Source organism: Alligator mississippiensis, chromosome 1 (genome assembly GCF_030867095.1).
Source record: "Alligator mississippiensis isolate rAllMis1 chromosome 1, rAllMis1, whole genome shotgun sequence".
NCBI lineage: Eukaryota > Metazoa > Chordata > Crocodylia > Alligatoridae > Alligator > Alligator mississippiensis.
In genome coordinates this window covers 150014596-150032821 of record NC_081824.1, presented here as the reverse complement: position 1 = coordinate 150032821, position 18226 = coordinate 150014596, and the positions used below count along the sequence as shown (strand labels likewise).

The window sequence follows — 18226 nt, the reverse complement described above, 5'->3', positions numbered from 1 at the left end:
TCACAAAAGAGAGTCATTACAGATTTATGAAGTTTTACATGGAAATTGGTGCTAGAAAATCCATTGGCTTTTTGAAAATTTTTAAAACTTCACTTCTCAGTAGGATGCAGTCTTCCTAGAAGCAAAAAGGAAGGGACAACAGCACACAAAGAAGGAGGAAGGTCACAGTTCTAATTCTTCCTGCTGCACTCTACATTCTCTACCAGATTCTTTCCCCTGAGATGAGCAGTGTGCATTTCACAAAGAGAACACTTGAGAAGTTAGCTCAGATGTCAGGAAAATGATGAAAAGTAGTCAGAAAAAGTTGGCCAAGGATTGCATTGGAAGAGAAACAAAGAGCTTCAAGACAAAAAAATAGGTAAAGCTCTCAAAAATAAAGAGAAGCTAGAATTAAATTCACATGAGTATGCATTTTTAAATACTCAGATTTAAAAATAACTCACCCTGTACGTGACTTCAGAAGCAAAGTTCCAATTTTAAAAGTGTTCTAGGCACATAAATCTTAGAAACTTTAAATCAGACTAAGGTTTTCTTCCAGTGCCTAGGTCACTTTTGAAAATGGGGTCCAGGTATTGAAAATTTGACCCTATCTCTATGTACATATTATTCGATCTTTGGTTGCATACTGGGTCACTGCCCCCCAGAGCCACTCCTTCATTAAGTGCAGAAGATGGATAGCAAATGACACAGGTTCCAGAACCTCTTCCTAAGTTGTTGGAGGAGCAAGGAAGTATAATGAATGAACAGCTATGCGACAAGAAAAAATGGCGCTGCATTCCAACTAGTGAGAACTAGGTACTCTCTGCTGCATGATGTTAGACAAGTCATTTGGATAAGAATTTTCAGTTGGCCGCTAATTCAGTTCTCATATTTCAGTTCTCAGTTAGGTACCAAATCTAATGCATCTATTACATGGCTTTCAGAAGGGCATTCACAGTACACAGTTTGGAGGGTATTTAGTAAATAAGGCATGATGCTGCACACTAAATGATGAAAATGAAAAGACACATTGAACAGCTGTCTCTTTTACCAACCACTCAATATCCTATGTCCTGAACAATGTACAGACTTTTGTCCAAAAAAATATGTGAGCATGTCATCAAGGATCATGTCAAAATGCATAAGCATCATGGGGCAGAATTAAAGATGCAGGGGAAACCTCATGACGACTTCTGTCACCTTCCAAAATTGACTTTGCAACATTATTATTTTAACAAAAATTAGGAAAAGGATTTCATAATGTGCAACCAAAATGATCCTCCAACACTTGCATAATCAGCAGAGCTTGAATTTAGGACCTTCAGATTTACAGCACAGGTCTAACACTTCACCTAGGGGCCTGCAAAGGACTATTAATTAATCCCACTTCCATCCTGACTGCAAAAGCCTTCCCTGCTTCCATCCACTCACGTTTTTTCCTAACTTTGAACCATGCAGGGTAATTGCATGCACATAGATAGCCATAAGTATTTGTGTGCTTGTAATTCAGAGGGGGCAGGGACTTAACTGTACCTCAGCAGCCTTTACAATTACCCCACAATCAGTCAAAGCAACATAGCCCTGTTTCATTCTAAGCCATGCTGCCCTGGTTTACAGTCTCACTTACTGAGAGGTAAATCATAGCATCATAGAAAATGAGGGTTGGAAGGAACCTCAGGAGGTCATCTACTCCACCCTACTGCTCAAAGCAGGATCATCACCAACTAAATCATCCCAGCCAAAGAGTTTGTCTAGCCAGGTCTAAAAAACCCTCCAAGAATGGAGGGTCCACAGCCTCTCTGGGTAACCTGTTCCAGTGCTTTACTACCCTCCTGGTGAGAAAATCCTTCCTAATATCTAACCTAAACTTCCCTTGCTGAAACTTGAGATCATTGCTCCTTGCTCTGTCATCTACCACCACTGAGAACAGTCTAGCTCTAACCCTAACCCCTTTTGAATCCCACTTCAGGTAGCTGAAAACTGCTATTAAATCTCCCCTCGGTCTTCTCTTCTCCAGACTAAATAAACCCAGTTCCCTCAGCCTCTCCTCATAAGTCATGTGCCCTGGGCCCCTAACCATTGCCGTTGCCCTCTGCTGGACTCTCTCCAATTTCTCCATATCCTTTTTATAGTGGATGGCCCAAAACTGGACTCGGTACTTGAGATGTGGGCTCACCAGTGTCAAACAGAGGGGACTGGTGAGGTAATGCAGGCCTAGGAACTGCAGATCAGCTGTTTCACAACAAGTCTCTACCCTTATTTACCTGCTCTCGCTCTCAGTTCAGAAACAAAGTTGACTCAACAGGAAGGAAAGATCTCAGAGGAACTGCCTGTTTAACAGAAGTATGTAATTCAAGTCTGCTCCCATAAGTAGGACATTTTACCCTAACCCAGTCCTACATGCAAACATAATTTATTTTTCCTACTCCCGCTTGCATATCAGTGGATTCCAGCAGGTCCCAGCAGTATCTCACTCTTGTTGCAAGGCCCCAACTTGAGTTAAATGAATAAGGTGGAACATCAGAGTGGAAGCTGCCTAAACCTAAACCAGTTGCAGAGCGTACAGGTGTTTGCTGCTGCCAGGAGTGGTTCAGGCATCCCAAGGAAAGTAACTACAAAGCAGAAGAGGGCTGGGAGGATCAGAGGGGTTTGTGGGTCCAGGTGGGGGAATGTGCTGGCAAATCTGGGGAAGGCTGGTAAGGGAGCCAAAAACAGCCCAGTCAGGATTGGAGAGTTCAGAACAGCACAGTATGGAGGCTGGAGCAAGTGGTTGGGCTTTCCCAGCCCAGGGCTGTGTGGTGAACATGGGCAGGCATTTGCTCCATCAGGGTAACCTTTTGTAGACTGGGTTAATCTTTTATCGATCTAAAGTTAGCTCACTTCCCGAGGTAGATGCACCATATTTTGGGTGATTTAAGCCCTATGAATACATGCATGGCCAGGCATTTAGATCAACCTAACTTTGGTTAGGTTGAAATAAATATAACATTTGCACATACCCTTAGCAGACTTGTTTCCTATATGAACCAGCCACTAGATGGAGGCACACACTTTCCAAGAGGGTTACAAAATTGTATGTTCAGTAGCACTAGAATATTGGGAGCTTACCATAATCTGGTCATTAGAGCAGAGGTATAACAAGCAGGGTTTGCACCATGGGCAAACCCTGCAGGACAGTGGGGCTGTGGAGATGGGGGTAGAGAGGTACCACTGGGTGTCAGGGGGCAAGGGTTCCAAGATTGAGGGAACAGTATGGGGCTGGGAGTCTTACCTTATGTTGAAGACTCAAAAACAGTCCCCAGATGCTGCTGCCACAGCTGCAGCGTAGTCTGCCCGCCCCAGCTGTTGCTCCTACAGCAGCAGCACAGTATCCACATACCTGGCTGCTCCTGCTGCAAGGATAACACTGTGAGGCTGTGTGGGTGGGGGTACAATGCTGACACCCCTAGTTAGTTGGTGCCTTGGGCTAGCATGCAGTTGGGCACTGGCCTGGCGATGCCACTGGCAGGGTGGGGGGCTGGCAGGCATGCGTCCCACCTTCCAATGTAGAAAAGGTGGTCACCTTACCTACCCTAAAGCACAGGTTACAGACAACAGTCAAGTACACAGATTGCACACAACCCTGAAAGGCTAACTATTACTAAACTCTGACATACTATCAAGACCTCGGTTATCTTTGCAATTCTGCTAGAAGGATCTTGCGACATAATCTGAGGTACCTTTTCTGTAAAAAATATGGGGAATTATACTTCTCTGCCTTGGATAGAATGGAGGTCCCACTCAATAGCAAAGTGGGAAGTGCAGAATTTCAATTCAGGGTTGCTTGATTCCTAATCCAGTACACATTTCCCTAAACAGAACTTTTTGCTAGGGAAGGAAAAGCAAGTTGGAACACTATCAGCAAGGCCTGAGCATGCACAATGCAGTTGAAACACTAAGGAAAGTCAAGGCAAAAGGGCTGAACAACCTCTACTGAGCTTGTACAAAAAAGATACTTTTCTGTTGCTTATAAATTGGGCCAGCTCTGGACACAATTTGATATGGACATCAGCTTACACCCCTATCTTCCTCCCATGCATCCAGGTGCCATGTGGAACTAACAAAGTCATTCCCCAATCTCCTTCTCAAAAAGAGCTGAAGAGACTTTACTTAAAACTTCCCGAACCTTTTAAAACACATAGTGGACCTCTTATGGAAAGTTTCCACCAACAATGCCACTTTGTCAAAGTATAAGTATCTGAAAGTAGACATTTATAATGGGAAGCATTAAATAGCCTTAAATATATGCATCACTAGATGATCCAGTTATAATATGTAACACCCACATACACTTGTGCAGTATATGGCAGTGTGCCCCGTCGGTTGCAGAGTGAGAATGAGAGAGAGAGAGAGAGAGAGAGAGAGAGAGAGAGAGAGAGAGAGAGAGAGAGAGAGAGAGTGTGTGTGTGTGTGTGTGTGTGTGTGTGTGTGTGTGTGTGTGTGTGTGTGTGTGTGTTCTGTATTTCCCTTTTTTTGGCCATATGGGCAAGATGGCTCCTGTTGTTCTGGCCATGTGCTCTGCACATAGAAAGCTGGGGTCTTGTATTTGGGTAAGGTATGTAAAATCTTCTGACCGAAGTAGTCAGGGGGAGCAGAAGCTTCTGCAGGCAGATTGGTTGAGAGAGGAAATGAAGCATGGCACTCCCTGACTGGACAAGGCTAAGGCGACATCATACTAAGGGATATAAGGTCAGCTAGGCTGGTCTGGAGGGGAGAGGAGTTGCTATGACCTGCTGAAGAGAAAAGTCCCCTCCAAGGGGAGAAGAAATCTGCAGCTACAGAAAGGGAAACTCAAGTAGAGGAGAGAGAGAGGGGGGAAAAAAAGTGTCCCAGGGTCTGGGAACTCCTCTCTCCTCCTTTTCTGAGGTTTTAAGGGATTAATACCAGGGAGGAGGGTATTGATTCCTTGGGTTGGCTGGCCAGGAATTAGGCCTGGCAAGTTTTTAAACTGGATTGAAACCTGGAAGTTTCTAATTCTGCTAGATTGGCAAAGGTTGAAGCTCTCCCAGCTTGGGGCCAGTGTTGAGGTTTGTAGCCTTCTGGTCCCAGTGGAGCTGTGTGACCCAGACTGCCTGCAGCCCAGGCCCTGAGGGTAGGCCTGGCTTTCCCACTTTGTTTCTTTTGACAGTCCTTGACTCCAGCCAAGCTGTGTGGTTGGAGCCAACCATAGCCAGTAATCAACCTGGCTCCCTTTTGAATTTGTTCTGCAGTTTCTATTTCAGCAGGCCATACAGCCCAGCCCAGAAGTTTTGGGGTGCACGTATGCTGGCTGGAGCCACAGTCACTCCCCTCACACAGATTCTCCAGGGGAGCAAAGATCGGCACTCTACCATTTCTCCAGAAGCAGCAAGGGGTTGCACCACAACCAAACCACCGGCCACAAGCAGCTTCCTGATGTGTGGTGAACCCCATGCTCCAGCATGGACCCTGAAACTAAGTCTTTGAGGAAACCCAAATCCCTGACTGGCCGAAGTCTCTCTAAAGGCATTCAATCCATGAACTGTAGTTGTAGAGATAATATTTATACTGTGTTTAAGGATTTGTTCTTTCATTTGTTTTTTTGTTTGTGATCTGGTAATAGATTTGTATTTGTTGGTTTATATTGCTTGTGAGAATGGAGATGTTTGTGTGCAACACCCCAGTCAAATTTAGTGTTCCCACAGTTCTGGGAGGGAGCTCGAGCCACTGGTATAACTCATTGGGTACCCTGAAATGTGAACCCAGCCCTTCTCGCTGCTGACCTGTGCCTGGCACCTGTACACATCTACATGCATATAGTATATATAGATGTTAATATACTTTTAGGGTGAAAAGCATCACTTAAATGTGGGGTATTCTCCTGCAGGTGTATTTTCCCAGAGACAATACATACATAATGCAAGGCTACATCCTTTTACTAAGATGAGCTAATTTGTTTCAACTTCAGTTAGCCCCACAAGATATCATACCATACACCTGTAAAAGCTGTTATTGCAACTTGTGATAGGTGCTTCTAGCATTGCCATCCTCACCAATATTTCTGGTCTCTGCTATACTGCAGTGACTAATTGTGGTAAACAAGAAATTATGCTTCAGCAGCAGTCAGTACCTCCTTGCTCCATGTAAGTCTTTCATTTGCTTCTGACTTTAAGTCATAATATTCAAATGCAGCTGATCCAGTTGGGGAATATCTGCATGCCCAACTTCTCACTTGGGGATGTCTCAATACAATAAACTGTTGCCTGTGCTACCTACTGCTGACACGCTTCCTTCTTTAATTTCTTTATCCTGCTGTACTACAGAGTAAACAATACTGCTAAATACTCCCTGAACTCCTCAGTATTATTCATTGCTTCATTAGCATTGTAGCAACTATTAAACAAAAAATGTTAAAGGGAAACTAACAAATGAAACTATATGGGAAATATGAATAAAAAGTCTCACCTTTATCATAATCATCTTCCTCTACTGCTTTTTCTTGTAGCCTCTGAAGCCTTAACATTAAGGCTTTTATCTGTCTCAAAACAAAACAAAAAGAAAGAAAATATATTATTATTGTAAATTCTATAAGGTATCAAGACAATCACTGTATCAGCAGTACAACATGTCCAGCTGAGCTAAATCCACCCCTCATCAATGGGGGAGACATATTCTGAAGCCAGTCTGTAGCCACCTGTGCTGAAGAGGGCTTTAGTCCAGATGTGTGTAGCAAGATTTAAGATATATGGAAAACCTTTGTCTTAAATATTGAAAGGAACCAAAGTGGCATACTCATGAAAAACCTCCATACCCTATTTATTACTTCAGATGCTCAAATATAGGTTACAATCATAATCCATCACCGATTTTTGTTTACGCTCTCTGTAAGTTTGAATGCACAAATTTCTGGTAATGCAATTTTTGGTACACACGTTTGCACGCAGCAAATGCAAAAATTTACCCTGCAAACCCCATTTGCACCCACAAATGAATGCAAAAAGGTACCAATATACTATATGAATGAACAAGGGACAGCGGGGGAAAATAATGTGTTCTTACTTGAGCCTGGAGTCAATTTCCTTTGAAAGGTGGCCTTCCCAGTTTAGACTGGTCCATAACATTCAGTTCAGAATTTTCAACACATCTTTCCTGTGGCAAATATTTCCAAAGGCCTCCCCCCACCCCTTTGCAATCAACAGGGAACGTGCATTAGAAGGAATCACAAACATATTCCTAAAGCTTCGCTTGAAAGTTTCTGCTCTAGATCCTTTTCTATCACCTTTTCTATTCCCATTCCTGCTTCACTTACTGCTACAGATTTAACCAGCTGCTTCTGCACTCAAAGGGTTTCGTGGCACAAGTATACAGACATCGTTTTTCCTAGTACAGACTTGGCCAAAGAAACAGTACACATCTCCACACCCTGAAATTTAAGAATCCTTATATAAAGTACCATTTTTGCCTGATGCCAAGAAGAGGTCTCCCCTCCCTCACAGTATCGCATGGAAGAAAGTTCCCCTTGTCTTGGAATTGGTGGGGGGGGGCAATAAGCAGCTGCTGCCTGCCTCCTACCTCTCCCCACAACATCACAGTCTCTGCCCCCACCAGCCTCAGGCCCTACCTCTTTCCCTTGTCTCACCTCCTGCAGCCTCTGCCCCACACCTCCCATCATGCCTGCTGTTGTCACTCACACTTGCTCTATCCAGGCTGTAGCACTGGCACTGGCCCTGGCCCCAGCCCAGCAGCAGCAACAGAATAAGATTTCTCAAATAAAACTGTACCACAAATGGAAGTCCTTAAAGCTATATTCAAACAAAAACTCACATGGGCTACCAGATTCTGGATAGCATGCAATCTAAATATGGTAGATGAAAGTGGATCAGTGAACAGACCATTACAAGGGTCAAGCCAGAAACAGATCAATGCACATGCTAAAGTTCTGCCTTTTTAAGTAGCCATCATCTGTCACCATCCAAAATAAAGAACAGAAAACAGGTCCCACAGGCCTCCTCCACCAAGAAGAATTCCTCCATTGACAGAGAACCCACCAGGGCCAACTTGACTTTTTCCTTTTTAAGGCTGGGGAAGAATGCATGTTGTTGGAGAGGCGGGCTGTCCAAACAGTTGCCACTGCCTAACTCAGGATGCGAAATAGGTATGACACCACAAACAGAAGACTGCAGTACTGAGAGCGTGGACTTGGATTTCGGTTCAGGGACTAGGGGTTGGGTTTGTTTTGCAGGGGGGTTATTTTGGGGGCCTTTTTTATGGAGGGGTATTTAATATAGTTGTTTCCATTGTACCTGCTATTGTTGCACATTACTAATCAATATCAGAGGAGTAAAACTGTATCATTTTCTAAGTGCACTGTCTTTGACAGGATGAAGTCTATAACATAAGTTGTCTCACAGCTGACCTACCAATATTACTGTTGCACAGCATCTTAAATCTGGAGAAATTAGAAAGGAATTATCAAAAATACTGTGTATTTCAACTGATGAAATCTTCATCTGTACAAGAAGAATTATTTTCAAAAAGAAAAAAATTTACTGTTAGCATTTTTAGTAATGTCAAATTTCAGTCCCTTAACAGTAACTTCTTCTACAGTTTTTTTTTCCTCCAAAACAGACTCATTAACATTAAGATTCCAAGGCTCAACAAGTAAAAGCATTAAAATAAAGGTTCAAAGGAAGCTGCATTTGGGACAAAAATAATTATTTCTTTACTAAATGAACAGATTAACTTTAAACATGAATCTAGAGCAGTGGTGCTCAACCTTTAGCCCCCATAGCCTAAAGGCAGCTGCAGCCAGATAAGTGGGGTGAGGCTGATTTGTGGGACAGATTGTGCTCAGCAAGCCAGGATCAGGCCCTCAGGCCTGACATTGCCCCCTGCTGCCCTCACACACTGGGATTGGTCCCTGGGAGCCTAGCACCACCCATGCATGCCAGGATTGGGCCCAGGAGCCTAGCAGCACCCCATCCCACCAGGATTGGACCCTGGGGGCCTGACACTGCCCTCTCCCACTCAAGTGCGCCAGAATTGGGTCCCAGGGGCCCAACACCAGCTCCTCCCAGCCCCCCGCATTCAAGGATTGGGCCCTGCTGGCACATGATCCAGCACACAGGGCCCTGGAATCTTCATTGGTCCAGAAATCTGGCAGTGGGGGAGTGGTGCCACCACCAAATTTCTTGAGCCCTGGAAAGCCCCATGTACCAGGTTTGGCCTACAGGCTGACAGTTGAACACCTCTGACCTAGAGCACAAGACAAGCAAATGTTGCCATTAAAAGGGCCTATTGCAAGGAAAGCAGACCATTTTAAATCTTGATTACGCTTGCTATTAACTTATATTAACATAGCACTAATATATATTAACATAGCACTTGCTTCCCAAAATACTAAAGCTTATGGCTACACTATTCTTTCAAGAGTGAAAGAAGGTCATTTCTCCTAGCGAACACATATGATGACATCTGCGTAAGCAGTATTAGCAAAAAGCTGGTTCCTCCCTGTCCTCAACTGCACAAGCAACCCCCTGCTAGAAACAACTAGTCAGACTATGTCTATTCCAATGTACTAAATTGAGCTGACCATGCCATTTGACCTCCGAGTCCTTCTCCAGAATGCCCCTCCAGAGTCCTGGATAGGGAAGATCAGCAACAAGGTTTGTGTAGATCTAGAAAGGCTTTAAAATCGGGACAACAGTTACCCCAGTGTTGGACTCTAGACCAGTGCTTGGCCTGACCCAGCCGGGTTCAGAGGCAAATGGACAGTCAGGCGCTAAGACCCAGCCAATGTCACCACCGTTTCTCCCAGAGGCAACATGGGGAAAGCGCCCAACACCCAACCCCCCAACACCCAAGGCTACAAAAGAATCAAGTCTGCTGGCCAGATTTGGCTGGCAAGCCCTTGCTCTGAACTACTGCTGTTCATTTACACAGCCTAAACCAGAATTTGGCCTTACATTACAGATGAACAGAAAACAATTTTCCAATCCTGCAAAGCTGTGAAGGATTTCAAAACACTTCCCATTCTGTTCTGAGAGAAAAACTGAGACCTTCTGAGGTTCCTCCATGGACAGGACTCTCTAATCAACTGTACTGAACACTCCTCTCAAAATGGAGTACGTGGAAGTTCAGGTCCCTGGTCCTGAATAATCATTTGAACCTGAGTCTCTCACATCCAAGGCAAGTACCTAATTTCTAGGCTACTGGCTATTCTGGATTGGGTCCATTTCATGTTGACCAAAACTTCTATCTAGGACTGAGAAATCCCCTCTCAAAAGAAAGTTTGTTAGCAGTTCCTGAGAAAAGTGGCATTTTTGACATATTACTGCAGTTGAGTGAGAGCAAATTTCACAGGAACATTTCCAGTCAGCTCTACCTTCCCCCAACCCTCCACACATACATATGTATAGACAAGTCAATCAATCACTAACATACAGCCACCTCTGGAGGGAGGTAGCAGCTGTTTAATTCAGAAATCAATTTGGTGCAGAATCTGTTAGCAAAGGAAATGAAAATCACTGAAAACTACCGAAACTGTAATACTGGCCATTACAACAGAGGCTAAAAAAAAAAAAAAAAAAGCCAGCTGTATTTTAAAAAGAAAATTGAGGAAACAAACATACTGTCGTGGTTCTTCCTCTTTTAACCATGCACCACGTTGCTGCAAATCTCTAGATAGAAATGCCCCAGCAGTCAGTCATTTCCTGTCTCCAGCAGCTGTCCAAAGATTGATTGGTCTAAAAATTCTTACTACCAAATGAACATGAGCAAGGAGCATGATTACCAACCTTTAATGTACTACGGTTGCCAAGTAAAGAGTCCAGGAGCACAGGCTCATATTTCCTCATCAGGGTGTCCCAGTTGTGATCACTAATAGTAAAGCTACTTTCATAGCCTGAGGTAACAGAAGAACCAGCAGATGCTGCATCTGAAGAATCTGTGGAACATGAAAATGTTGCATCTGTATCTGAAAGAGATACTGTCTCACAATCCTGCAGTTTATCGTTCCAAATGGTCTCTCTTGCATGCTTATAATCCTCACTATGCCTACAGAGGCAAGATGAAGCCCCCAGGTCCTTATGAGAATTTCTTCCTCTCTCTCCCATTTCGCCCAGATTCATTTTTTCTATTTCTCCTGTTACATTTGTTTGTAGAACACATTCAGCTCCCCTGCCATCTGACTGGCTTTTGGTGGTATTTCTTCCATAACTTGAGTTCAGAGAGAGCTGTATGAAGCTAAAATTTGAATTAAAGCTATCTTGAGAAATGGGAGAGTGAGAAGGGACTTCTTTGTTTTCATGTTCACAGTGATTGTTCACTTCCTTCTGTTTGACAGTGGACATTTTTTGCAGGTCCTCTACTCTCCCACTGCGGCTTGTCTGCCGTGCAGTTGTTAGTAAGTCAGTGTGCCATGTAGCTGAAGTGCATACAGGTGAGAAGTCTCCTTTGCATATGGCAGCTCCAGGGCAAACCGGCATAATTACGTTTTCTGAGTGCTGACTCCTGCGATCTGATAGATTTCTGCCGCTCCCTGGTGTATTTCCAGCAGTGGTTGATGACATTACCACACTGGTGGTAACTATGGTGCTGTTTACAGATGAATTACAATGTGAGAATTCAAAGTCATTTTTGCCTCGTCTGTGCAGACAGCAATTCTTGAAGTCCTCACAAGGTTTACTGCCATGTTTAAGCCCCTTTGGGTTGAATGGTTGGCAGTCAGCAGGAGGCTGAAACTCTATCTGTTGCTGAGCTTCTGCTGGTCTCATGTATCCTGGTCTCTTTGCCAGCTTCTTTTTCTGAAGAGAGCCTGCAGGCATGAAGTGACCCAGACCATCTAAGAAAATCAAGAAAATGTCATTAAAATGTTTGTATAATTTTTTAGGCTTAAAATACAGCAGCATCTGAAACCAATTACTTCAGAACATGCAGGCAGTACACTGATTTCTTTTTAAGCACAACAAAGAAACTGACAATACTGTAGATTAGATCTGTGATAAAACAGCTGTAACATGGTTCCCCTCCCTTCTCCCTTCTGTATATTTTCTCTTTTCCTCATGCCCAGGATGATTTACAAAACACAGCCATGTTTTAAAGGTACCAACTTTTTTTTAAAGTATGTATACAAGTTAATTCATTTAGTTTTCACAATTATTCTGACTTTTGGCAGGATAAATCGCATCTTTTTTCCAGTTCTTAGGATCCAACCAAGTTATCCTGATCAATGCAATAAAATAAAACAGGCCTCACACGTGCTCTTTGATTTTCACACAAGCATGAATGAACAGGCGCCCTCAAAACACTCATTTACACATGTTTGGTGCAGCACTGAACTCACATTTACAAAAACCAGCAAATTATAATATGTAAAATGATTCTTGCATAGCAATTTTGCATAAATCTTTTGCTCTCACTCAGTTTCTTGCATTCACATGCATATTTTACTAACACTGTCTACAGTTCTTTTTTCTTTTAAATAGTGGCCCAAAAAATTCAAACATGTATTATATATACAAAATATGTGTCAATGCAATTCTACATAAGAAAAATCCTAAATTCTAATTTTACTTATAGTTAAAAGCATTGTATGCATAAAAATATCAAATCAAGTAAGTCTCATCATAATAATCAAGCAACAAAAGCTAGTTCTGAGGCAGATGGTCCCCTACACAATGTTCAATTGCCATGTTATGTAATTAAGATTATTATTGCAAGACTATATCACTAAGAAAAGGTCCCTATAATTCAGCAGCATATTGAGCTTTGAGTTTTGAACTGAGCCTTCAGAACAGGGAAAAATTAAAACAGTCTGTTTTCATATCAGTAGTTTATGTAAAAAATTGCTTTAGACATACAAAACTGTTCTACTTGTGCTAAAATGAATGAGGTACAGAATCTATTTAATAGTTTCTCTTTCATTTTCCTTGTAACTTTAAAAATCTACAAGGAGATTTTTATTTAAAAAGAAAAAAAATCAGGTACTTCAAAAATTGCATTTGTGTTTTACTAAAACACTAACATGAAGATATATAAATATGTCAGTAAAAAGTTAAATATGCAAGTGTAACTCCCAAGACTTTCATGTAGACTGTACCAAAAGCTTACCCTTAACTACTCACTTCATTTTTCTTGAAATAACCTTCAACTAAACAGACACTGGAGGGCAGGGCTAGGATCCAGAATTACCTGGATAGACTAGAAAAGTGGTCTGCAATCAATCAGATGAGATCCAAGGCTAGTCTTTTATTTTGGATGCAATGTACCTTATCTTTGGGAAGGTATACTGTCTCCCAAGGCATTTTCATTAAGAAGGTAAGGACATACAGACTATGAGAAAGTACTGTAACGTAGATACCTAACATCATGCTCAACAACTAATTAACAGGGATCCTAGAAATCCATTTGTCATGGAAAAGAGGAGAACATTGTGGAATTTGTGTTTTTACAAAGAATCTTTAGAATTACCAGGAAAAAAATCTTACTTACTGAAATAAAATGTTGGCTGCCCAGTGGGAGCCAGCGGTTCTCACAGCCACTGAAGCAGCCTGCCAGGGTAGAGAAGCACACAGGGAAACACCCAGGATGGTGGCTACCCCATCCTCCTTCTACCTCCGATTGGTTAAAAGGGCTGCCCATCATATGGCCCTGCCCCTCTCAGCCAATCAGTGGCAAGGGGTGGAGCCCCTCAACCAATCAGCGTGGAGGGAGGGCTCCCTGCAGAAAAATACACATTTTTAAGGTTTTTTATCAAAGATTTTTGGGTTTTTAGCCACAGAAAACTATAATCCCTGGTAATCAACAATGATTTAATGTCTAGTTGGGAAGAGGTATTGAGTAGGGTTACCCAGGGCTCTGTCATGGGTCTGGTATTGTTTAATGTCTTTATTACTGTTTTGGACAATAGGATTGAATGCACACTTAGCAAATATGTGGATAACACCAAGCTGGGTAAAGTTGCAGACACACTGGAGTGCAGGGCTAAGATCCAGAATGACCTGGAGAAATGGTCTGAAAAATCAACCAGATGAAATTCAACAAGGGCAAGTGCAAAGTCCTACACTTGGAATGGAATAACTGTAAGCACAAATACAAAATGGGGAACTATTCACTAGGCTGCAGTACTGCAAAGAAGAACTCAAGGGTTACGGTGGACTGTAAGATGAATATGAGTCAACAGTGTGCCCTTGTTATGAAAAAGAAAAAAAAAGCCAACAGAATATTGAGTCGTACTAATGGAGAGTCGCTTGCAAACCAAGGGAAGTGTGTCTTCCACTGTATTCTGCACTGGTGAGGTCTCACCTGGAATACTGCACATTTCACGAAGGATGTGGACAGATTGGAAGGATTCCAGTGCAGAGCAACAAAAATGATTAGGAGCCTGAGAAGTGTGACTTATGAGGAAACGCTGAAAGAGCTAGAATTATTTAGTCTGGAGAAGAGAGGCCTGAGGGGAATTCTGATAACAGTCTTCAAATACCTGAAATGTGATTACAGAGAGCATGGAGATGGTCTTTTCCCTCTGCTGAAGGTGACAGAAATGAAAGCAATGGCCTCAAGATGCAGCAGAAAAAATCTGGTTGGAGATCAGGAGGAACTGTCTGTCTGCAAGGGTAGTCAAGCATTGGATCAGGCTACCTAGAGAAGCTGTGGAATCTCCATCCCCGGAAGTTTTCAAGACCAGGTTGGACAGACACTTGGCTGGGATGGGCAGGGACAATCCTACCTTGAACAGGGGGCTGGACTGCATGACCTCATGAGGTCCCCTCCAGCCATTGGTGATGTGTAGGAAGTGCACGCGCACCACCTGAGATTGGCAGTGCACTTCCTACAAAAAGTGCCACCGACACTGCTGGCGATGCCTGCGGGCAGTCGCCGCTTGCCACCCGCCCCACCTTGCTGCCAACAGCATCTGTGGGCAGTCCCCGATCACTGCTGGCCACCACCAATGCTGCTGGCAGCATCTGCGGGTAGTCGTTGACCACCGGTCAGCGGTCACCGCCCCCTCCCCCCCCGACAGCACCACCACCGCCTGCAGGAGCTCACAGTGTCCCCACAGCCTCCTGGGGCACACAGCGTTCATCATGCTTCCAGTTCTACTTTCCTACAATCCTATGATCTGAATTATGACCTACATATTGCAATTTCAATATCTTTTTTATAGTACTGTAGTTCAGCTTCTACGTATTGCTTCAAAAATCTTGTAATTTAGAATCCCTAACTCCAGTTTAGTCACTCGTATCTTTTTTACCCAGTAGAAAGAACCACAGTAACGAAAAAGGTCATTCAGTTTATCACCTTACCAATGTAGAAAATAACAAGATTTTCTATTTGTGTTAATCTGGTAAACACACAACCACCAATATAATCTGCTCTGGCTGTAAGAAGGCAAACTGGGACTGGCAAAAACATTCCTTAGAATTTAGGAAAGGTTTTCTACTTTACATCTGACATAAAAATTAATGCACAGTAAAAATATCTGCTTTTATCAAGGTCATCTGCAATCCAGATAGGTCAGTCTTTCTAGACTTAATTATCCCCTAGGTAAAAGAGAGAACCTTGAAAATTTAGTGTTGTATCCAGGCAAACAGTACTGAGAGGCTGGAAGAGATTATTCTTTGTAATAGCCTGTAATATAACTTACTATAAAAAGGTTTGGCACAGGTCTTATCTGTATAAGAATGTGTCACTGGTTTACCTAAAATCAATCTTTAAAAATAAGCTAATTAAATCAGTACAAATCCCCAGTGTCAATATTTAAATCTGTTTAAACTTCTGACCTAAGCTAAATTGATATAAGCAAAGTTTAAACTGATTCAAGTATGTCAACATTAGAGATTTGTGTCATATTTTAAAATTTGGTCTGGTTAAATTATTATAACTAAACAGATACAATGTTCTAATAGAAATATTGCCTTATTTTTAAGATGAAAACCAAGCATAAGTACAGCTCCACAGATAAAACTAACAATGATCACACCTCAAGTCAACCTCACAGGCTACAATATTGTCACTGTGCAAAGCTGATATTAGACTGACTTAGTCCTATGACTTAGATTTTGGCCAAAAAAAAGGTTTAGAGAACTTATAAACAGGTTAAATGTTCTCATTTTAATTAATCTACTTGTAATTCCAACCAGAAAACAGTTTTAGGACTAGATTTAAACTTTCCCCTATGATTCTTCTAATCCAAAATATTACAGCAGGGGTGGTCAACCAGGAGTACTTCGAAAGGTTGTAGGAGGACTCGCAGGCAGGCAGGGATGGAGTGCGCCCCATGGTGAAGAGGTGGTGGCGTCTCCCCTGGCACATCCACCTCTTATCTGGGGAGGAGGCGCACTGCGGTGCCTCCCCTCCCTCCACCCTAGCCCACTCTCCAGACTGGCCACTACCCCCACAGCAGAGCTACGAGGGTCTGAATGGTGTGGGGGAGGGAAAATGTGTTTTGTAACCACCCCCAGTGGCACATGATTAGCCAGGTGCAAGGCCTGTCAGCAGCCCACAAAGCCACAACTGGCCATGGAAAAAAGAGGCACGGTACACAGCCAAGCAGGGTGGTGGCAGTAGCTGTTGTGTGCAAGCCCCCTCCCCGTTTGGTCCCCCTCCTCCCAGCACCACTGCTATGCTCATCCCCAGGTGGCTATGGAGGGGGGTTGCCCCTGGATCAGCACATGGGGAAAGGCGGGCTGTGGGCCACTGCAGACTGCAACTGCAGCCAGGGCAGTGCCGAGCTGTTCCCAGCAGGGGTGTTGGGCCGGGCTGCACTGAAATGGGGTTGGTGAGGGCTACAGTGATTTTTTGTGTGGCTGCAGCCCCTCCCATAGCCCCACTCCCAGTGTCACTGCCACCCACCCAAAGCACAGCCCGGCCCAGCCCCTGCCAGGAAGAACCCCCACACAGTGCAGGAGGGAATGGCGCTGGGATAGGGGTGATTAGCCTCTGCCCCACTCTCTCCTGCACTGTGGGGATTGTCCCATGACCTGGCCTGGCCAGATCGTGCGGCAATCAGAGCCTGGCAGCCCGCCCAGGGGCATGGGTGGGTAGCTCCCACCACTGTACACACTGCAAGGGAGCCAAGGAGGGGGGCACATGCTCCCCCCCCCCCAGCTCTACCGCACCACACCCCTGGACGAGCCACTGGGCTCTGATTTGCATTGAATGGGGCCCCGGCCAGGCCTGGTTATGGGACAATCCCCACAGTGCAGGAGGGAGTAGGACAGGGGTAGGGGTGAATGATTTGCTCACCATGGGGGCCTCAATCTTCCCCGCCCCCGTGGGCCTTTCCCCTTCCCCCACAGACTTACCTGCTGGGGGGGTGCACAGACACACACACTCTCAGTCCCCCCAAATAATTTTTTTCTCCCTCCACTTATGCAGCACCTGCCCCAGCCCTACTCCCTTCCTCACTGCAGGGACCTTGATCTGCCCTCTCCCTTAAAAACAAGAAAAAAACATGAGGGGTACGAGCTAAAACTTTGAGATCAAATGTGTACACTTGCTAAAAAAGGTTGAAAACCTCTGCATTACAGCATGTTTGAATTGAAGAATGCATAAAATCTCCATTATCCAAGTTCACTAAACTTCAAAATGTAAATGCAATGTGATGTTAATTTAGTGTACAGACATCTTAAAGATGCTTATCACCATAGTGATTATGGCACAAATATTAGTGAGTCATTTTTATGACTGTAAGACAAAAGGAAATTGTGAAGAAACATAGGCAGTTAAATTTGGCCAACATTAATCCAATAAGTACGAACTTGGACATTACAAGGAACAACACTGTTTTACACTTTTTGGCTAGGGACAGAAGTTAGACATAAACTAGTTTAAGTGGTCAGAAACTGGTTTAAACCTGTAATAGAACAGGCATTCAGGGCCTTTGTACATGCCACGTTTTTTGCCCTTTCTTGCACTGCAATAGCATGACTGTTTGCACAAGCAGGTTTTCCAAATGTTTTAAAAGCCTTTATGGTGCATTAAAGTAAAACTCCTTGGATATAGTTTAGTTTGGCTCACTGAGAGTTAAAGCATCATGTCCATGGATTCATTGCGTGCAAACAAAAAGGTGCTCAAAGACATTTAGTAAGCCTCTTTGTCCACCAGATGGTGCTGCAAATTTTTGGAGTTCACCACTTTGAATTGCTTCCACTTTCAAATTCCTTCTACTTTTTCATTTTTTCTTGTGGCATGTGACAGCTCTGTGCTCCCACATCTATGTGACAGAGCATGAGTTAGGGGGCAGTTG

At 43.6% G+C, this 18226-nt stretch overlaps 1 protein-coding gene across 4 annotated transcripts in view; it reads right to left on the bottom strand.

The window, feature by feature from the left end:
* The window catches only part of DISC1 (DISC1 scaffold protein), a 376514-nt gene that overhangs the window by 315405 nt on the left and 42883 nt on the right, over positions 1-18226 (bottom strand). For all 4 annotated transcript variants that reach the window (XR_009455877.1, XM_059715412.1, XM_059715415.1 and 1 more), the window contains exons 3-4: positions 10773-11818; positions 6442-6511 (exon numbers count right to left, since the gene is read on the bottom strand). Coding sequence is in view for 3 of the 4 variants with exons in the window: in XM_059715412.1 (XP_059571395.1) it covers positions 6442-6511; positions 10773-11801 (1099 nt within the window). In the remaining variant the exon portion in view is untranslated. The remainder of the gene's footprint in view (positions 1-6441; positions 6512-10772; positions 11819-18226) is intronic.